The sequence below is a fragment of the Xiphias gladius genome, chromosome 17, assembly GCF_016859285.1.
Source record: "Xiphias gladius isolate SHS-SW01 ecotype Sanya breed wild chromosome 17, ASM1685928v1, whole genome shotgun sequence".
In the NCBI taxonomy this organism is placed as follows: Eukaryota; Metazoa; Chordata; class Actinopteri; order Istiophoriformes; family Xiphiidae; genus Xiphias; species Xiphias gladius.
The window spans coordinates 2,402,199-2,424,843 of record NC_053416.1 but is presented as its reverse complement, the minus strand read 5'-3'; the positions used below and the strand labels follow the sequence as shown (position 1 = coordinate 2,424,843).

General features: G+C 44.1%; 1 protein-coding gene across 3 annotated transcripts in view; it reads left to right on the top strand.

The window, feature by feature from the left end:
- sgcd (sarcoglycan, delta (dystrophin-associated glycoprotein)) overlaps positions 1-12,535 on the top strand; it is a 334,653-nt gene extending 322,118 nt beyond the window's left edge. For all 3 annotated transcript variants that reach the window (XM_040150168.1, XM_040150169.1, XM_040150166.1), the window contains 2 exons: positions 1,973-2,096; positions 8,131-12,535. In XM_040150168.1, the coding sequence (XP_040006102.1) occupies positions 1,973-2,096; positions 8,131-8,316 (310 nt within the window). In that variant the 3' untranslated portion in view covers positions 8,317-12,535. The remainder of the gene's footprint in view (positions 1-1,972; positions 2,097-8,130) is intronic.
- Positions 12,536-22,645: the final 10,110 nt, after the last annotated feature.

Below are 22,645 nucleotides of genomic sequence, written 5' to 3'. Positions count from 1 at the left end.
ATGAGCTACTGTTTAAACCTACAATACGTGATATTGTTGATATGGTGAACTTGCAAGTTGCTTATTTAAACATCAGGCAGATACAGGGCAACATTAGCATTCGTTTGTGTGTTTGGCGAACTCATGATCCTAAGTCCAGTGTCATTTGTCTCTGGTCTTTTCGAAAACAAACAGTGAAGAAACAAGAAGCTGCACAGATACCTCCAATGTTTAATTTGGGTTTCAGCTTTCTAGTTTGAGATAAAGCGTTTGCTGTACATACTTACACCGAGCCAGAACACTGGAGCTGATGATGGACGTCATGTACTGTATCTGTGCAACTGTACTGTAAACAGGACCTTTAATGGCTGCTCCTCACTCAGAGCAAAAGCTCACGATCCTCTAGCCAAAGTACAGTGTGTGTGATATCAATGAGAACCCTGTGGAGAAAATATCACGTTTTTAATGCACAACCGCCGTGGTGACAGGGAAACAGGAAGCCTACGGAGACCTCCTCCACAAGTCTGAATCCACCGAAGCATTCTGACACCTTCCTTTAAAGATCGGAGTGGTTTTGTCAAGATGTGAAGGGGATGGGGCTGATTTCTAATCCTAAAAACAGACATATGTAGGCCGCCGCATCGCGCAGATGCGCTGCAGTGTTCAAGCGTCAGATCCAGTCATGGTCGTGGCCCCTGAAATGTGTGTGGGTTCTTGTGCTTCTGTCTTTGTGAGGACAGAATTTGAGTTTTAAACGTTGAGAGAGTTGGGGCATTGTGTCCGGTCCTAAATTCTTTGAATGGCTGTTTGAGGGTTGAGGCTTCTTAGGGTTGAAGTTTTAAGTTGCGTTCAAGGGTTTGAGACAGTCTAGGCTTATGGCAGACATTAGGCTGTAATGCTTGGGGTTGCAGTTAGACAGGGTCCTCACAGGTGCCATGCAAGTTACAGTCATCCAACATGTTAAGGTCAGTCATTGTTTAATCCACCTGCCATAGCCAATTCTTCGCTCACTAGGGGTCAGTAAAAACTAGGTTGATAATTCTCTGCAGGTTCATTACTATCAGCGACTCCTCATTGTCCCGGCGCGTTCACATTGTCATTTGCTACTTTGTTGTTATGAAAACGTTGATTACAACCACTTTAAAGTTTAATTAGCAGTTGTATTTGTTGGATTCCGTCTGAAGCAGGTTTAAAAACTACAACTGGCGGGCGCTAAAGTTGTTTCTGGATCTGGAGCTGGATCCTTTTTTTGAGCAAATACATTATAAAGGGCTTAAAGGCTTTCTTTTGCCCAGATTGGGATGAGACTTTATTTTCTCAGTTTCTGATAACTTAGCGTTTTTCACGACAAATGAGGAGAGAAAGTGTACTAATACAAGAGTTGTTATTTCTGTAAGCCATTTACAACCCCCTTTGTAGTTCCATCGATGTCAGCTCCTTGTACCCATTCGCACCCTTTTTTGTGAACATATTTCATGGAGGTAGCTAGGTAGGTTTTTTTTTCTTAATCCCACCTACCAAAGCTCTGATTGGTCGACTGTTGGGCTAACACCAGGCCTTTCTGAATCACTGGACAAACTGGACAGGTGTGCAGTGATTCGGAGGAAAAAAAAAACGGTGGAGGTGGCTCTCATTAGCTGAAGAGTGTTGTTACTGGTGAAGGTAGTAAAAACCTCTGGTATGGTTTTCACAGTGTCAGGACAAAAAAGGAGAAATTTTCTGAAACTGAATCGTGACCTTAGTTCACAAGATCTTGTTAGATTCTAATCAGGCTGTCTGACACAAATCAAATTGAAAAATGAAACAAAATCAACTTCTCTACTGAGGATCATTATAAAGCAAACAAACCATGGGTGTATTCACCACTTCAACTTCTTTCTTATATTGCCTCCTGCCTTCTGTTTTTTTTTTAGAATTTGATCTTTTACTCATCCAAACATTAAGCAGAAGCAGCCATCTCTAACACAGCTCGCCTGTCTGTGTATGTTCCCAGGCTGGAGTCTCCCACTCGCTCCTTGCTGATGGAGGCTCCTAAAGGCATCCAGATCCTGGCCGAGGCCGGGGACATCCAGGCCATCTGCAGGAACGAACTGCGACTGGAGTCCAAAGATGGAGAGGTGTGTCAGCCAACAGCACAAATGAATTCATAATGTTAATGTGAATGTTAACTCTGGTTTCTGGCCCAGCTTAGGTCTTATTTTCATAATTTTGCTTAGAATAACATTGCACTCCCCGGGCTAATTGCTGAGATCTGGCAAAACTGTGACATTAGTAAAAAGAAATCTTATGGGTCAAGAAACACAAACAGTCACATCGATCAGACGTATGAAAAAAAACCAAATGGTTGGCAGATGTCTTGGGAAGAGAAAACAAAGGCAAACGGTTCAAATTCTTACCAGAGACTGTCGTAAGCATCCATCACAGTTTACCCACAGTTTACCGGTACACAGTTTACCCGAGTTCCTGTGCGCCGAGGGATGATAACCAACATTTTGACTGCGCTCACCTCCGATTAAAGTGGTTTCAGGTGATCCGGAGAAGCTGTTGGCTTGACTTGACTTTCCTGCTACGTTAGACCTCATTGTAGAGATGTCACCCTGGTCCCTGGACTGCAACCAGTCTTCATACTGCTGACATGTAAAAACTGTAACTGCCCTTTAATCAGGTAGGTTGTTAATATGATAAAAATAAAGCAAAGGATTTTGGAAGAAGAACTTATGTCTTACCATTCGGAACCTATATTTATTTCAAACGCTCAATCATTGTCTAAAAATAGATGGGATGTCTTAACAAACTGGATTTTCTTATTTTGAAACAAAGTTCCTCATTTCAAGAGTTTCACTCCGAAATGAGGGACTCATCTTTTAAAAAATGCGATGCTCACGCTGTCACTAAAGCCCATAGGCCGCTAACAGGCCTTTTTCACAGCAGTCATTTTGATAGGTCACAGTAGGGAAATGACTGGGACAAGTCAAAATGTTTGCCTGTCGTTTATGCAGAGAACAGTATCGTTTGGGAGGATGTAATCATCGTTTCATATTCTGGGTAATTAACACCACCGGTCTTAGTACTGAAATACAGCCTGCATTGTTTTTGCATCAAACCCTTCATTAAGTTGTTTATTCGAGTGGTGAAGCAGAATGAGCTAAAACATCCTGTTTCGTTAAAAAGAAACGAGCTTTACAAATCCTTTCCTTTGTTAAGCGCAGTCCTGTTTCTTCAGACGTGCTTTCTGCACAAGATGAAACCTCCCACTCTGTGTACTGGCGAGCTGAGAAATTAACTTTTCTTGTCCCGTGGCCATAATGGCTGATGGGGCTCCATCTCAATTCAGAATGTCTCCTGTCCAAACGTATTTTTAGCAAACAGCAATCCAAACAATAGCTAGCTCCCCCAGCCAACGCGGAGCAGCATTTTGCTACTGGCTGGTGGCAATTGCCCACATATTGGCCGTCCGACAGAATCTGTTTGAGCCTCTGAGAAAAGCAGGAAGGTGGAGAACAGAAGTTGATTGTTTTTCTCTTTCTCTCCTCCCCCCATCCGCTCTCAGTCACTTATTACTCCCTTTGAGCCTTTCACATGCTTACTTTAACAACTGTTTCATCAATCTTTTCCTTCTTGGCAGTTTCCTATCCTTTCCTTTCTTTATCCTCCTTCCTCCTCTGTCCTCTTCCTGTCTTTAACTTTGCTTATTTACCTTCCTTTTCCCCGTTTGCTCATCGGCTCCTGGTCCTCATGCCGCTTCTTCCCTTCTTTCATCCTTTTCCTCCCCGCTCCTGAATTCCTCCAACCGTCCCCTGATTCGTTACATACATCAGTCCTCACATTCATCACGGTCGGCTGTGCTGATAAAAGGATTTCCCCTCCTTAGGTTGCACTAGTCGTGTCATGTCAGATCTGTTAAAATCAACGGAGGAGGATTAGGGAGAAGAAAGTGCTTAAAAGTTTCCCACAAAAACAGTTTCGTACATTAAGACAGGCTGCTGATATGAGATGGATGACGGGAGAGAGGCCATTTCAGGAAGGTGCCCTTGGATTCAGTTTAGTCCAATTAAAAGTAACCGCAGTAGCGGTCTGAGGCCACGCCTGCATCACATCTCCTCACAGTTGTCATGGGTTTGTGGTCGAAAACGAGGCTGTCGAACTCACGATGGTCAATTCGTATAATAAGAATCAGGTTCTCACGCTCCATTAGTGTTGCAAATGTCCATTTGTCAGATCTCTGTCTTACACGCACACACACGCGCACGCACACACACACACACACTCTCTCTCTCTCCTGAAGCACTGCCACCGCAATTATGGAAAGGTTTTGGTCGTTAGACACATCCAACCACACAGGCTGATACAGAGGTTGACTCATACACACTCTCGTACCCTGACGGTGAAACAGTGTGGACTCCACACATACTTAAGAGTAACTAAAGAGTAACTTCACCCACTAACGATCCGGCTTGCCCTGCCCAATACAAGTGACGACTTTTTCCCCAACCTGTACGGCACCACAGTGCCACAACACATCACAGGCAAAGTCTAGTGGAGGCTCGCATCTCCAACGTGGACCAAACACTGTAGCGGCAGAGAGAAAAGGATGAACCTGGCAAAGACGGCTTGTGTTTGTGTTTCCCTCCCTGCTCCTGAACTCCCCCAACCGTCCCCTGATTCCTTACACGCATCAGTCCTCACGTTCATCGCGGTCGGCTGCGCTGATAAAAGGCTTTCCCCTCCTGAAGCGGCACCAGCTCGATACGTGGGAAGACACCAGCAAGCAAATGCGAGGAAGCCAAAGCGACGAGTGTGTAGGATCTTGTCGGTGTGCGAAGGAAATGGAGAAGTAGTTATGAAACTTTTCATCCATCACAGGGAGCTTTCAGGTTACATTACGGACGGCTTCCATCTCACTGGTTGCACACTGAACGGCCACTGACAAACCGGGTCAGATGTGAAAGTGTGAACTTTTAGTGCGGCAGTGAGGCGTAAAATCCCGGCTGTGGAAGGTAGCTTTGTCCTGAGATGCAGGGTCGTCACTGGAAAACAGGGGCTCACGCCGTGTGAGGGGAGCTTTAACGGTGTGATTGCATGTTTCAAATTGGGAATTTATCTTATATTTGATTCGAATATTAAAAAATTGAAATGGGTTTTTAAGTGTGATTAATTGTTTAAAAAATTGAATAAAAAACCATTTGCAGCGCACACACTGTAGTTCAAAGCCTTTTATTTTTGTATTTTTGAATCATTGGCATAATCAGGAGCACATTTGCATTAACACCAGAGTAAAAACCGAAAACAATGAGTTTTACCTTCACCTGCCAAAGCCGTACGTACTTTTGTCCTTCACACTCACACGCTCACACCCTCCACTCCGCACACACTAAGATCCTCCACCCACACACTCTTACACACAGCTTCTATCAGTGCCTCACGCCATCCGCCTCTCATGGTGAAAGATTTGTTCAAGAGCAGCTGTCTGAGGACGTCTGCCGAGACTCTGCTTTAAAAGTGTTCCAGGTCATTTGATGGCGATGCCTCCCCAAGGCACCTGGTAATGGCTCCTTTACCTTTTTTATGGCTGGAGAGCTCCACCTCTCCTCAGCCAGTGAAACACCAGCCCTGTATGAGCCCCCGGAGGGAGGAGGGGAGGGGAGGGCAGAGAGATGGAATTCATGCAGCAGTGGTTCGTATCTGTGCAGAGGAAGAAAGACGGTTTGTTTGAATCTGTGCGGGGTTGAGTGGAGCTTTTGTCGGGGTGGCGGAGGGAATTTTCTGGAGTTTTACTTTCTTTTTATTGCTCAGGAGTCGAGAGGAATGTCCCGGGACTCGGCAGCAGACACCAAACTTTTTTTTTTCTGTCAGCCTTGTTCTTTTTGTCTGTGCAGGGGTTTTAACCCTATTCCGTCTCTCTTTTGTCTGCCAATGTGGTTTTTCTGTCTGTCAGCAGAATATTTCAAATCGTCATAAATTAATTTTTCTGCGGATCTGTAGGTCAGCAAACCAAACCGAAGTAACACAATTTGTGCAGAGATCAACGGCTAATTAAAACAGTTAATAAAAAAATCAAATGGCAGTAAGTTGATGACAAAGTTTAGGACCTTGTCTTGACTCTGGACTTGACTTTGGACTTTATAGCGAAGAGTTAAGACGTACTTGTGACATGCAAAACAATGATTTTGTCCACCTGCTGGACGGTAGACCAGCCCAAATGACCATCGAATTTTTTTTTGGTGGAAACGGTGGCAATGTCTAACTGTTATAAGTGGAGAAGAACTCGGCAGTGACGTCTAGTTAACCGTTTGTTCAGTGAAAGTCATCTGGACATCGTTTCACTGTTGATCTGAACTCTAAACTCATGGTTGACGTTGATCTGAACTCATGTTTTGCAGTTATCTCAAGAAAAGAGTTGCTTGTACGCGTCAGAGCCATAAGGAATACGCAACATGTTAGGAAGGATGTTTGTTTGCTATCCTACAAGGAGGCAGCGTTTAACCTAGCTTAGTACAAAGACTGGAAGGCGGGGGAAAACTGCTAGCCTCTGCTAACACTTCACCTTCTAACAGATCTAAATTGGCTTATTTACGTCTTGTATTTTGGTTACTTGCCAAAACGTTCGACAACCACCTGAGCTCAGAGTCATGAGAGGCTGAAATTTCACAATGAGGACAGGACTATGATGCTGTGTTCAGTCTAAGTGCTCGGCTTTTACTGTTCAGGAATGAGCTCAAATTTGTTACTGACTGCTCATAAGCTGTCTTAACTTAGCGCTCATTAAACTGCAATGTCTTGTTTTCTGTGTTTGTACGTGTTAAATTCACAAGACACATCCAGTAAGTACGAGAGCGCCGGAGCTGTTGGATAGACCTACGCTAGCAGTTTCCCCGGGTCTTCGGTCTCCGTGCTAAGCTAGGCTAAACACGTCTGAACCTACCTCTGTGTTGAGTGCACTGAGACTAAATTACTGCTCTTTTCATAAAACATGGTTCCCGAAGATCCTCAAAGAGTCTTAAAAGGCACTGAATTCATCAATCTAAAAGTAAGGCCTTAATTGGTATTCAGATGTCTTAAATCAATCATTCAATAGTCTTAAAAATGCTAAGACATGGGAAGTAGGAGTTTATGAATCTTTTTTCTTTCTGACGTTGCAGTTTAAAATGGTAGAATAATTGGTAACATCTGTTTTTTAAATATTTGAGCAAATGCCTCTCGCATTAACGTCACGCAGATCAGGATGGCGGAACCCGTAACACTCATTTTCTGTCTGCGAGCTGGCGACGCCGTGGGGGGGTTCAAATTTAGTGAAACTTTGCATTCAACCAAGATTTCGCGGCATGGCTGGAACCGGTGTGAGGGAATGTATTTTGTGCAGTTTCGAACTTGGCTCGACGGGAATCAAGGCGGTGCAACCCCACATTCCACGGTAGCCCGGTCAACCTGCCAACAGACGCCTGGTATTTCCCAGTGCCGCCCTACCCTCGCCTCCACCCCACCTCCGATACCAACACCAGGGCCCTTGGGGAGCGAACCATACGGCGGAAATCAAAGCGGGCGCTCTAAAACGGCAACGCTGCTCCTTCCTTTTCTTTTCTTCGGACAGTTTGTCAGTGGGGTACTGGCCATAGGGAGGACTGGGACAAGTCCCGGTGGACAAGCCGCCACATCGGTTTGAACCGGCCATTCGGGGTTTGCATGAGAGCGTGCCACGTGCGTGTTCCAGGACCGGGCTCGCTGGCCAACCTCAACCGAGTTAGTTAATGCGCCTTCCCGTCGACTCCCCATCTTTCTCTTATTTCCCTCCAGTCCCTCTGCTTTTTGATCATGTCCCTGCACATTGTTGAAGGGGAGCTGTACAGCCTTAGGATAAACGCAAATTCATCAAACTTACACAGACACGTCTTCCTCAATTTCTGCGACCTATATCAACTTCGCACCCACTCATGTCTCCGGGGATTTTGTATGTAAAATGTACGGCCTCTAAAACTGAAGCCACTCTAAGAAAGCAAGCAAACAGGTTTACAAGAATGCTTTATTTTTTTTTATCATCCTCAAACTAGAATTCCAGATTTCCAAAGCTTCTCTTCTTCGCCATTTGTTGCTCTTCCTGTCTGTCCTGACAGAGCCCTGTTTTCCAAACCAGTTTTCTCTCTCCCTCCACCTCAGATCTCTCTGGATGCTCGGAGGATTCGCCTGATGCGGCTGCCGGAGGGGAAGGCCTCCACCAGCTCCTCGTCCTCCGGGACCAGGCAGACTGTCTACGAGGTTTGCGTTTGCCCCAACGGGAGGCTTTTCCTGTCCCAGGCCGGCACCGGATCCACCTGCCAGATCAGCAACAATGTCTGCCTCTAGAACTGATAGATCCAAAAATAAATAAATACAGAGGTATCCCGAAAGAAAGACAGGCAAAAACAGACAGATGTACACATATCGCCTGCCTCTAGGACTGGTTCAAAGCAAACACAGACACATACAAAGACTGCCAGAGCTGATGGATAAACAATCATAGATACTGTACCTATACAGATACACATGCATACATTTTACAGTCACAGACACTCAGACTGATGTTTAGGCTCAACCGATATGTTTTAAAAAGGACCAGTGGCGAAAATTTTGAACTAAAGCTGTCGGCAACTGATATTTTGTGCCAATATTTCAATGCTAAAAATATTTTTTCCCTTAATTTTGTATGAGAGGAAAAGCCTTTGAACACAGCGTTTAGAGCTTAATGGGACGCCAAAACTCTCCCCTGAGTCTCATAAACATCCGTCGAAGCTCTTTACATAGACGGTACACTAGAACATATTAGGCTTTTAAATTCAAATAGGTGGATAAAAGAAAAAAATGTGTTGCATTGCAGGTTTTAACAACTTTTTAATACAACGGAGGTCAAAAGGGATTATTAACCTTGATCACACTGGGAATATACGACACAGAATGGATGCACTGAAATTGAATAAAAGGACAGTGGCGGTAGTATATCGGTCTGACCCTAACAGTCATACATGACACTGCTATTTATTAATAGCGTACACACATACAGGTGCACACACCAGCTTACAGACATTCATACACATTTTTAACACATGAACATGGTGTACACACACACACACACACACACACACACACACACATGCACTCACACTCTCTGCTCGTAGGAGCCTCCTGGTAGAAACTGAGGGGAAAATCTCCAGAGATTTGCTGGAAGAGACACCGATCTGTTCCCTTTCTTCCTCAAGAGCATCTCAGTAGCAGAATCACTAGGGTGATCACCCGTGGCAACGGCCCCAACCCACCGCTCCTCCTCTCTGCTCGTCTTCTCCTCCTTCCTCACCCTCTCCTCTTCCTTCTCCAGCGCTTACAGCCGAGATAATTGAAGGGTTTCTACTTTTCCCGTTTTCTATTTTAAGGCCCAACAGGCAGACTATTAGCACCTAATGACTGCTATTCCTAATGGGAACTGGATCAGGATCTAAGATGCTACAAGGAACATGAGGACCTGGACACTGGTCTAGGTCAAATACATTGCAAAGAGCGATTTTAATCAAAAACCACACCAGATCCAGATGTGTATTTGCTCTATATGTGGATTTGCATTAAGTGCCGTTAGTGTGCCTGTGTGACAGTGCATTAGCAGTGACATTCCCTTTTAATTTTAATCAGAACAAGTTGATGCTAATGTGGGGACAGTAGGACGGTTTCCAAGTGAACGTTTAAATTAGGCCAAAATGTGGTGATGCCATGGTCACATCATATCGCATTTACCTGACCCCGATCCTTTAAATGACCCTAGCGTCCCAGTGGTGGTGTCAGTTGGTTCAGGGGAATTATTTGATTCCACGGTGACTTGTTAAAGACACAAAACTGCCTTCACCGTCCCGGATGTGGGACGTCCAGACAACCGACTCACTTCGAGTTGTTGGACAGAAGTCAGTTCGTCCATTTCTCATGGTGAAGACCCGCTGGTAGCGTCAAACCTCGCAAGCAAGCGAGGAGTTTGCTCATTAACAAACTTTGGCCAAGTTCTGCTATCCCACAATGCCTTGGGATATTAACTCGCATCCCGTAGATACTGGAAAGGGGACCAACTTTACGTTGCGCCGCAACATGTTCGGTGGGTCATCAGCCTTATGCTTCTTGTGATATGACATGACCATGGCACCAGCGCCTCAACCACTAGCCTGTTAGAACTCAGAGAAAGATCTGATGGAAACCACTGACTTAAAATTGAGCGGATAGTTGATTGACTGTCAGTGTTCTGTTTCGCCTGCATGAATTCGTCCGTGTTTCCTCGTGACAGAGCAGCATCACCCTCCTACCGTCCTGACAACGAGGAAAACGATTTTTAAAACAAAAACAAAACACAGCAACTCCCTTGAAGTTCTTGATCGCACACAGAAGGACAGAGCTCGTGTCATAAATGTCCGACGTAGGCTGCTTGAACCTCGGGCGGTGGTCACCCTACTTGTTTCTTGCACTGGGGCATTTTTAAAAAAGGACACAAAAAAAACAAAACAAATGCGAGCCGCTCTGTTGAAAGAGGGGAACTGTGCCTGTGCCTTATGTCAATGCACTTGTGGCAAGAAGAAGCACATCACACAGACTTTCTTTGGCATCAGCGAGTAACATGATCTCTGATTTCAGTTCCGTTTCATCCTATTCACAAACGTCTCCCTCTGTGCGAATGCAAAGACCTTCAGCCACATCTGACTGTAGCTTCTCCTACTGTCAACAGCTGATTCTGCAAAAGGATGTGTCATTTTCCTTTTTTTCGGTCACCACTTTAGCTCCCCCGGTGCGGTAGCTTTGCTTCTCATGAACAAATATTCCGTGTGATAACTTGTATGTTTTGCTCTTCACGTTTCAACGCCGAACATGTGATCCTGTGAAGTTTTAACAGGCAGATCGTGGCGCCGTTGGGTCTGATTGCCGCTGCTTGACGCAAGCCACTGGGCCAAAAACATCGGCAACTGAAGCACGGTGAGCGTTTTTCACGGTTCGGTTTAAGCAACTCAAATCACTTGGATAAGGGTCTTCCTCGAACATCTGAAAAGTGACTTGATTGAGCGAAGCTATTTAGCAGTAGATAAGCATACTTTCTGGGAGACAGGGTTGAAGGGGGTGAGCCTCGCAGTGCCTGACAATGGTATGTAAGCATCAGTCGACATTTGCGCGACAATGTGGCAAAATTCAATGTATTTACACAGTTTTCACTTCTAAAGATTCTTGCACGACGACACCCACAAGAAACTAGATGTTTTTGAGCAAGTGGCTTGTGACGCCGCACACACTCATGGTAGCGCACAGCATTTATTTATATCTCATGTTGTTTCAAGTGTCACATCCTTTTCAAGAGTCGGGCGTGCCAACCTTCTGGCTGCCTCTCAGCTTCTCTGTCGCTCTATATTAAAGGAAGGATACTTCACAACAAATTGAACCTATCGGATGTATTTGTTTTCTGAATACATATACACAAGAGAAATACATCTTTTTATACGGTTGTATATGTAAATATTGTACACATAACCGCGTCAGCGCGCAGCAGACAATACACGCCGACAAAAGAGAGGCACCGCTCTTTTGCAAAAAGGAAATCCTTTTTTATGATGTACATCAGTATGTGTTTTTATACTAAAAGGGCAAAAAAATAATAATGTTTAAGGATATTCATTGAGTTAGCATGTACAGCAATGTATACAATGTTCGCCTGTGGAGAACAAGCTGGGTTTGTTTTTTATGCCTTCTCCTTCCCCTACTGGTCCCTCCTGCTGAGCTGAGATGCTTTCACACAAAGACAAACCTGCTGTCTTTTTGTTTTGCCGTCGGTGTTCTGTCGGGCCCGAGGTCTTTGCATTCTCTCCAGGTGTGCTGTGTGTAAATTTGTGCTACTATGAGTGAGCTTTAGTTTTGTTCTTCTGCTCCGCCGAAGGTGTTGAATGACTTTCAGAGAAGCAAACCCAGAAACCAAAAGTAAGAAGGAAAAAAAAAAAAAAAAAAAAAAAAGCCAGGAAGGAGATGATACACAGGGTTGAGGAGAAATGCGCTGCGGTTATCAATTTAATCCATCAACTGGCAACAAAAATCTACTACGCTTATTGGAAAACATAGTTATCAATCATCGGATCAAGGATCAGATCATCGACCGTATTATCAATCGGACTAAAATATTTTCAGAAAGCAAACGATTACTTTGATTCTATAGGTATAAGTGACGTTATTTAAAACAGAGATAATGGTAGTTTATTAACACCATGAAGCAAATGAATTGTTTTAAATGCATAACGTGAGAATTCTGGAGCCAAAGTGACCTAAGGACAATCTGCCGATGCTGCCGATGGGGCACGACTCAGTGGATTGTGCTGCTAATCGGTCAATTGACCAGATCCCACTCTGTAAGCGGTTCCTCCAACCCTGTGTGTCGGCGCTGCGTGCTCCGGACGTCCTTTCCCGGCTGCACACTGGGGCAACCATCCATCCTGAATGCTTACATTTTTCTTCATTCTTCAGTCTGAAACTGCCGTTCATGGAGTAGTTTTCACAGATGCCCAAATAAAAGGCGTTGTTCAAATGGATTGCAGCAGTTATTGTATCCTCCCTGACAAGAGAAGTAACTGTAAACTCTACATCCTGAACAAGAAACTCTTTCACTGCAGGGTCGCTCCTCAAACCTTTTGTCTTTAGGGTTGAGCTTTCTTCAGTAGAGACGTGACGTCCTCACCCTTCTCCGAACTAGCCTCTTTTCTTAGCCAAAGGAAATGAATCAAAATGTGGTGATTCGTCATATTAGCGCGATACGGCGATTACTATTTCCGCAAGCGTCATCACGAAAACACAAAACAGAAGAGTGGCGATGAGTAGGACACGTTGATGGGTCAACGGGCTGATGGATCACCCGTCATCATTTTTGCAAATGCAAATCCACCTGTTCCTGTATGATCCTACGTAAGACTGTATCACACTGTAATACAAATAACACAATGTCATACAGCAGTGAGTTTAAAAAGGCTTTTTGTTTTTTTTCCCCCCAAGAGTTTTTTCAAAGTTTCCAGAGGTTCAGAAGCTGGTTTCAGGCAGTGCGAGAAAAATAGGACTTTGATTCCAAGCAGTAAGTTTTGGATTAAAAAGAAAAAGAAAGAAAAAAACATTTCATCCTAAAAGAAACAGAAAGTCATCTGCTCCCTCAGGCCGAGCATCGCTGGACTAAATTCTTTTTTATCTGCTTTGCAAACATTTCTGTGGGAAGTTACAGCATCCGGGGTTGGAGGGAGGACAGCGGAGGTAACACAGACTCGTCAACAAGGCCACACTAGCTAGTAACGGTGTCTTATGTCATGTTGATACACCGCCCAGGTACACGCCGGGGTTGAGTCCTCAGTCCCTTCTGTATTTATCTTGTATTCATTTTTTATTTACGATAAAAACTACCACTTGGTGTAGATGTTTTTAGGCCGATTCCAGTATTTTTAAGCTCTACAAACTCAAATAAGACCCTCAAAAACGGATTCAGTGTTTTCTCCACCAGAATTATATTCCTGACCGTGTGGAGGAGGCTTTGAAATGCATCTAGATCCTCATGGTGGGAAATAAAATCAGCATGATTGAACAGTTAACTGAATAAACAGAATTGTACAAAATCGAAATAATTGAAATTCTACCCTTTTTTTTCTGTCCCAGGTCCAAAAATTCTCACTGGCTCCAGCCCAGATACAACAGCAGAGCTACACAAATGAAAAGTCCAATTCTGAAATCCACTGTGGGAAAAATCTCACAGCTTGAACATCTCGAGCAAAGTGGATGCAGGGTGCACAGAAAATTCGATCATCCTTTAAAGGAAAGAAAAACACCAAAAACACTTCAGAAATTGTCAACAATGTGACATTAACACACTATACTGTATAAGGGTGATATTTCTGGGTCAGTTTGGTCGTTTGGTGTATTTTCTACCATCGTCATCATCAGTTTGTAAGTGCAACGGTTTTACAGATTAAAACTTATGTTAGGCAAGACCGGACGAAGGCGTTGAAAGCCATGCGTACTGTTGTATTTTATGCTACTCCTATGCCTTATCATAATGCCACCCTATCATATCGCTGATGATCCACACAGATCCTGAACCATTCAACGCAGATACTGGATTTAATCTGCGCAGAATGTCATAAGACAGCAGCCCGCTGTGTTTTATCTCGTGTCATTTCCTGTTTCGCCCAGTTTCCACGTTTCACTGACATCTTCCTCATCTTCATGACACCGTGGTTCTGATGACACATCAGTAATCAAATGTGTGAAATTGGTTTCCAAAGAGTCTGGATGGCGTTTTTCTCTCCGAGCAGAAAAGCAGCCGACGTGCGAAGAAAAACCACTAAAGGAAAACAGACTTTGGTTTGAAAAACCTGCCCTGGAGCTTTTGGTCAGGCATTAATGAGGCTTTTCATTCCAGAGAAAATACTCCAAACTATCTGTTTTTATTTTTTCTGGGAAAGTTACTAAGGTCCAGGCCTTTTTGCCTTCTAGTGGAAAGTGGAAATCTTACTCTTGCGTCTCGTCCGTCGAAGCCACTATGGTCACCGGGACGGCGTCCAGCTGTTCCGGTGACCTTCCTGTCACTAAAAGTCAAACGTTTCAGCCTGTTTCAGCTGCCGTGGAGCAGCACTGGCCACATTCATTCAGCACAAACTTAAACTTCCTTCGGCGTATTTTGATTTAATGGTTTTCACCCGACCCGCACTCCGAGGTTCAGTCTGGGTCACGCCTCCCCCTTCGGTTTGCCGCGTTATCGGCCGCGTGAACCGGTTCCGCCCCAGATTAAGCCGCGCTCCTCGCTGCCTTCAGCTCGTGACGGCGGGGCCAGGCTGCAGAGAGAGAAAGAGAGAGAGAGAGTGTTTGATCTGTGTTTCTGAGCAGCTGGAGGCCTGGAAAATGGGCTTCAGCGAGTTGGCTCGTTAGCCCATCTTCACTGAGCAGCGGCTAACCTCGAGCCACAGATACACTGCAAAAAATCTTCATCTTGGCGACTCACTCGTGTGTTTGTCATGTGTCAAATTTGCAGGCATTTTAAAACAACTGATGTTATCTAAATCAGCATGAGCCTGGCAACTAGGTCAATGTAAAACCTATTTCCAAACACCCTTTCCCTCTCTTCCCTTATCGTAACAATAAATACCAAAGTGCTAGGGTTAGGTTGGGTTATTCGGATCAGCCGCTTTTCCCGTCCTTCACACATCAGTTTGTGCCAACCCGACCATCAGCTACCAGGGTTTGGACTAGTTCTTCAGTCAACAGCTCGACCTTTGTGATTTCACCAACGCCGAAGGCTTGTTGAGGACGTTTCGAGTGAGATTTCGCGTGATTTTGTGCCATTTCACTTGACAGCTGTTCTATTAAGAAAAGAGCTTCTTCCTCTGCTTCTTCATACAAAGAGCCTCTCTCTCAGAAATGACTTTTCTCTTGGATTATTGGGATGAGAAGAATATAGAGCTGAGAGTGAGTCACTTACCGGGCTTCTCTCTGTCTCACGCCTCAGTTGAGAGGACAGTAAGTAAAAGGGTTTCTCTTTTTTTAAAGAACGTTACCTGAAGGGCTGCATGAGGAGGAATGAAGCTGATGTAATGCAGAACAGCTTCACTTCAAATAAGAGCATGGAAAATGTTAAACACACATTCATTGGACTGTGGCTCATTGTGGGATCCGTGAGGCCGGCTTCTGTCCACACAGAGGAACAACAAGGGATTCCGCCTGCGATTAAACGTCCAAAGCACCTGTGATGTTTGAAGCTGGTTTACATATCGAAATCATCTCCGGCGCCGCCATAAAGCAGCTGTTTCACGGTGGTGGCTCTGCCTGAATCCGCTCTACTGCTGCACGTTTCCACTGTGATCAAGAGGAGAGGGGCTTCTCCCACTGTTTTACATTCGATATGTCACAAGCAACAGCTTAGTTGGTTTTGGCTAAGAGGAGAAACGGGGGCAAATTTTGAGGTCAGATGTCACACAACTTCTCTCTCCTGAGGCCTGATTCTGCACTGAAAGTCTGATTGAGTCACTAAAATAATGCGTTTCATTTAGAGGCTGGAAATGTTGTTCAGCCCTGGTTGTCGTTTAGGTTTTATTTAGCGATTTATTCAGCTTTTCCTGTGTGTTACTGAGATTCCTCACAAGATCCTTAGTGCCGTGTATTTGTATTTTCATCTGCAGTGAGTGTAAATCCTTTAAAAGAAATATATTTGTGTTTGAGCAGTTTCCTTGAACCGTGTGTGTTGGCTCATTTTTTACTAGTATGTCGTGGGTCAGTGGTATTTAGAGGCGCGCCGGCGTTTTTACCTGCCAGGTGGGCGAAGTTTACCCGCACAAGAACGTGCATGCAGAGCTGTAAAGTTTTTTAACGATTAAAAAAAAAGTAACTCACGCGTATCTTGTACTTCACTGCAGCTAATACAAATGCTAACAAATATATTTGCAGTGTTGTTGGAGAGGCGGCAATGTTTTTTTTTTTTATTTGGCTCCACACAATCGTGTCGTGACATTTTTGAAAACGAACGGTGTCGTTTCAGTGGAGCTCAGAGCACGGACGCCCAACCAAGTGAATCTGTCGCTTCAGATGTCATTCTGTCGTATTTCCTGCATGTACCAACCACCTGTAAATACGGTGAGCTGTTTCATGGGAGGTGTTTTTGTACTGTTCACCCTGTCGCTTAATAAACATAACGGCACCAGTTATGGATCCTTGGCACCGTCACTGGTTACAGTTGATCTTCCGGTAGAAACTGGAAAAAAAAACTCAGTGTTTGCTTGAGCTCAACTTCTGTGAGTCTGAGATTTGTGAGATTGAGAGTTTTATTTGTCATTTTTGTGAAGACTGACAGGATGTTATAGTTTTCTTCTGTTTGTACCACGATGTACGCAAAGGGGATCCTCACACATTCTATGCAAAACAAATGGATATAGAACGCATTGTAATAATGCAATGAATTATGTCAGTGAACTCTTAAATTTATTATACTTTCTGTAAACAGTTTGTATTTATGAACTGAGTTGCAAATTAAACTGTATCAATAAACTTATTTTAAAAAGATTACTTCAACCAGACGCAGTGTTTCCGCTTTATAGTTCCTGTCTTTCACTGAAAACCCTCAGGACACACATTCAGTGGAATTTAATAATCTTACATTTACTGTATCCAGAGAAAAAAATGTAGTTACAGATATTCACAGATGATAGCTGGCTGGTAGAGTTGGCCATAAAAGTATAAGTGTTTTGTTTTTTTTTTAAAACGGGGCACTGGGCCATGCAGTTTCAGTTTCAAAAGCCAGACATCTCAGTGCTCGGACGGACAAGTAGTTGGCACTAATCAGATCCTGCAGAGCCAGATGTGATTTTGCACTGAAGATGAACACTGGGGGCAAAGGTCATATTGTGGCCCTGGACGGCAGGGAAATCAGCTTCCACAAAGTTCCGCCCATTGACTTTATATTGCAGTTCATTTAGGTTTTATGGTTTGAATCGTGCATCCATTAAGAGAGCTGGACACTGGGCAGCAAGTCAGCCTGGATGCCAACGTTTCTGAATGGAAACGAAAAACCAAAATCCCCTGCGGCCAAAAAAGGCATCTATGCAGCTCTATGGTTGTAGAGAAACCTGTAATACTGTTGAAAAAGCACCTCCAACTGTAAACAAGGTCGGTTATTGATCTTTGTACCCGAAGGTTTTACTGTCATAAAGGATTTGAAGAAGCTAGAAAGCGCTTTTTAGGGGTGTGACGTCATCTCAGAGCGGACTTCATGTACGGAGCAGTTGGGATCAGGGAGGGAAACACTGTCAGTTCCGAAATTCACAATTTGATTGACAACCTCATTGTTCACACGCATCTATCCGAGCCGGTTGCTTCCAAACAACATCTGGCCCTGATAGCGATCAAACCGCTCCAGCTCCCACTGACAGCGTAATTAGGCGTGATTTAACTTTTATGGTACAGTTATCTTGGCTAAAACCCAATCACTAGCTCAACATAAAATATGAGTTTGATGATTGATAAACTATAATAATAGATTCAACACAGCATTAAAATGTAAATGAATCCTTAAGCATGGCTGAAAGTCTGTAGCCACCATATCCAGCAGCCCCATCATCCTGCGACGCTCATCGAGCGCCAGAAACCAAGTCTGCTGGACGGAGGAAACATGAAGAGGGAACCGTGCTGCTGTTTGGGCAGGTAAAAAGCCGAGTCCTGCAGGCCAGGCCGAGTTGTCAGCTTCCATTGGTTGTCCGTGAGAATCCCTCCCTGGGATGCGATAGCCGGCGGCGATAGACAGGCGGGAGGCGCGGAACGGAAAGTTCTTACATAAACTGTGAGCAGGAGGAGGTGGAAAATCATCACGCATGACATCATGTTTTCGGTAAATAAATGTCACTTGCAGCTTAACAGTTTACTTTTGAAATAAAACTCAAATCAGATTCAGATGTCTGTCACTCTGAGCCAAACGGTTAATAACAGTGGAGGCGGCAGGAAATTGCATTTGGACTGAAAGCTCAATGGATCCGCGCACAAGTGACGAGGTGTGGGGGGCGGTTGCCAATCCCGTGTTGGCCTGGACGGATCGTCAAGGCAACTGGCTGCACCTGTGTATCAAAGGCTGGCTTCCTCCATGTTCGTCTCTCTCCCACTGGCCGCCTTCACTTCTGAGTGTGTTTCCAGTTTTCTTCGTTTGGCAAGAGTTTTGATTTATTTTTCTGTCTTCTTTGTTTTGGAATATTTCTTTCTCCTCCAACTGCAAGAAAATAGTTTTTGGTTTCCTTTGATAGATTGAGTCATTAAAGGGCTGCACACGAGCTACAGGCCCCACACACCAGTGGTACAGATGATTTCACTTTTGGATAATTAGGCCTCTTCTGTGTGAGAGTATACAGACCAGGCTCCTTCACCAATATTTCCACTCTCTGCATGCGTCAACCCTGATGGAGCAGTCAGAACAAATTTGCTCGCATGCCGTGGCGAAAAGCGAGCAAGGCGGCGAACACTGCGGTCTGGACTGTTGGCATGACCTGCAGGAGCCAGCGGGTTAACCTGCGCCTCGTAGCCTTGCGAGTTGTAATTTAAGCAGTTCCTTATCAGACATTCTGTCATCGACCTCTAACACTGTTGCTCTCGCTGCAGCCGAGCAGCATTGCTCCTTCTCTGCAGCTTGCGTTGTTTTTAACCACACAGTGACTTGAACGACAACCGCATGAATCACCTGCTCCGCAGTGCTATCACAGTAGCTGTATTCACACACGGGAACAATGGTCACATTCACGCATGACTAAATAAAAACTAAGCAATGTGAAGAAGGCGGATGTCGATTAAATGCAACTAATGTTTCATTCACCGCCACTTTATGAACTGTGAAGGGCATCTCTGTCCTGAATCTCTAAATTTCTCACGCTAATATTTGCATGCACTCATTATTTCCGAAAAGGTCAAGGTCTAGTGATCCTGGAGCAGTTTCCTGTGGGGCGCTTTGCCAGGAATAATGAAACGCTGAAGGAGAACCAGACACTTCCCACCGACTCTGCAGCTTCAAGGAGCTTTTTAGCCTCTTTTAGGTCCTCAGCCTCGTTTCCAGCAGCAGCAGCAGGCGGGCAGCTGTGTTCCCGCAGGCAAGCTCGGACAGAACCCAATGCCCTCTGCCCGCCCAGCACCGACAGCAGATAGACAGTCAGAGACCAGCTGGTGGGGGAAGTGGAAGTTTTTTTTCCTCAGGAGGCCAAATCAGAGCTAAAGGGAGAGTGAATATTGGACTGAGATTCATCAGGTGGAAACCAACACGACTCTGCTATAGCTTTTTGTTTGCTCACGTTAGCTATAACTTGATAGGACAGTGGTACATCACGGCCCTGGAAAGGTTGAAATTTGCCAAAGTGCCAAATGTCTTTTAACACTAGACATTAAAATCCCAGATTATCAAGGTAACATTGTGATCTTTAGTCGTGAACTTTAGGATTTCTTGAAATCACCTCTGCACACAATGAAAAGCATTCTGTGTGCAAAGATGCATTAACATGTGTTTTTCCTGATCAAGATAAGATTTACAGATCACTGTTCGTTCCAGGGGTAAATGGGGTCTTAGTCACAGGTTGCACAGGGCACTGATTTTCCCTTCGCAGGGTGTTTTCAATTTGAATAATTTTTAGAGGCACGAAGATGAAAAACTATCCAGCACTTAACAAAAAAGCAAAGACCTGATTTGAGTCAAAAAGAATATTCTTGTTTTGTTGTCACTCTAATGTTTTTTTCTTCTTTCTAATGACGTTAATCATCTTGTGACCCCCTCGGATTTATCTCGTGGTCTCGTGGCGGAATACAACGGCCTCCTCTCACACCCAGCTTCGCTAAAACCAACCGATCCTGAGCCACTGCTGTGTTACACCTGTCTAGAATCAAACTTTGGTAATGTTTTAGTCGCAGACTTTACCTGACCACATTCAGGCTTTGTAAACCTTGTTGACACGACGACGAGCCTTTTAGTGAAGCGAGGCTCTAAACAGCAGGAGGTGTGCGGCTCAAGCTGTGGACTAATTAGATGAAGGTGTTTGGTGATTGAACGCTGGTGTGCAGGAGTTCCTTCCTGAAAAAACTTCGATATCCATCTCATTACAGGAGAGAAAGCTGCGGTTTTGTAATTACACTGCAGCTGTTAAAACTATGAATAATGGTCGTTTTGTCCCCTTTAAACAACCAGACCGTGGTATTTTGGGCGAAAGGATCAATAGAACGATACAGGGCTAATTAGCAGTGGGGTTGGTGTTTTGGGTCTATAATCTTAATGGAAGTTCACATGGGACTAAGACAATAATGACAGAAATGTGATTGCTGGGAATTGTTTTTGTTTTTTTTGGTCGTCTTGGGCACCAAACTAGCCTCCATCACCGTATAAATATGAAATCTGGGTTGGTGTTTTTTTTCTTAATTGATGTGCTAATGCCTAAAACAACAAATGAGTTAAAGGATAAGGCCGGTGGTGTTCTATATAGTTTTATTTTAACAAATCCAAAAAAAAAAGACCCAAACCAGCAACGTGTTAGTCCGTCTCTCAAGACTTTCTGACTTTCCTACTCTGTCTGGTTCCTTTAATCACAAATGCTTTTTTATTTTTTTTCAAAGTGGCCCGCAATTTCCTAAACAGCTGGTCAATGTAGTTTTTATTAGCAAGCATCGCTCAAAAATGACAAAAATGTGCGTTCGTTGGGGACCGATTTCAGGAGGGGGTTAATCCACATTTGGTGCTCTCGTGTGAACGATGTACATTGGCAAGCAAAAGTAAGTGAACTCTTTGGAATGGGCTTTGGTTTTCTGCATTAATTGGTCATAAAATGTCATCTGATCTGCATCTCGTACTTTATTAATCACACCCATTTAACATTCATGCTGGTGATATTCTTGGATTTAATAACTGGTCGAACCTACTCTTTGCAGCAGTAGCCTCAAACCAGCTCTTCCAGAGGCTGTGGATCAGACCTGCACAACATTCGTGACGGATGTTGGACCGTTCTTCCTACTGAACGGCTTCAGCTCAGCCATATTCTTAGGACGTCTGGTGTTGACGGCTCTCTGAGCTCATTCCACAGCATCTCTATTGGTTTAAGGTCTGACTGGGCCACTCCAGAAGGTGGATTTTCTTCGTTTAAAGTTATTCTGTATCACATTATCTTCGATGTTTATGGTCATTGTCTGGCTGTCCAGGCCAAGAGGCAGCAGATCAGCCCAAAATCGTGATGTTCCCTCCACCGTACTTCACCAGTGGGATGATGATTTCATGTTGTTATGCAGTGCCCTCTGTATGCCATTCATAGTGCTGCGTGTTCATTCAATTCAATGTCAGTTCCATCAGTCTACAAAACGTTTTCACGGTAGCACTGTGGAGTGTCAGGGTGCTCTTTGACAAACTTACAATGGCGAGCATGCCACTATAAATATAATCAAATACAAATATTTAAACTGTCGAGATTTTTAAATATACTGTGTCGCCATAAAACTAATTATTCTTTCGAATTTGACGGAGTTTGACCATGGCCAGTCTTCAGAAGGAAAAATCCTGTAAACTGTAAAGGACTGTAAACTTTTTAATTATAGCCTGATATTGAGCAAGCTTTGCTGCTCTGTTGGGCTGTAAAAAAAAAAAAAAAAAAAAAAGAATATATAAATGGAAGGAAAAATGAGGCGGTGAGAGTGAGAATGAGAGGCTGCTGGGAGCCGTTAGACTGATGGTATCCACCGAGGCTTCCTGCTTTGCTGGGATGTAAGCAGGGAGAAACAAAGGAGCCTTTTAATATCGGCTGACATTAACATGCGTCTCTTATCAACCCCGTGCACAGATATGATTTAGAGCGTATACATTTATGTATGGCATTAAAATGTCTCCAGTAAACACAATGAAATCTGATTCCTCATCCCCTCATAAAATGCAACTCGTTAAACGCGTCTCTTTGCAGCAAATTTCTCCATGAAAACTGACAGTAAACACACCGAAATTCAGCCAATTCATGGTGTGTGCATGATGGTTGAATCAAAACCTTATTAAGGATTATGGGTGGTTATGCAACATGTGGTCAATTTATTGAGACTTTGAGCCCCAATTAAATAAATAAACCAAATAAATGAGAGTGCGGCCCACTGGTCAAGTGGTATTCAGAACAGAATGGAATAGGAT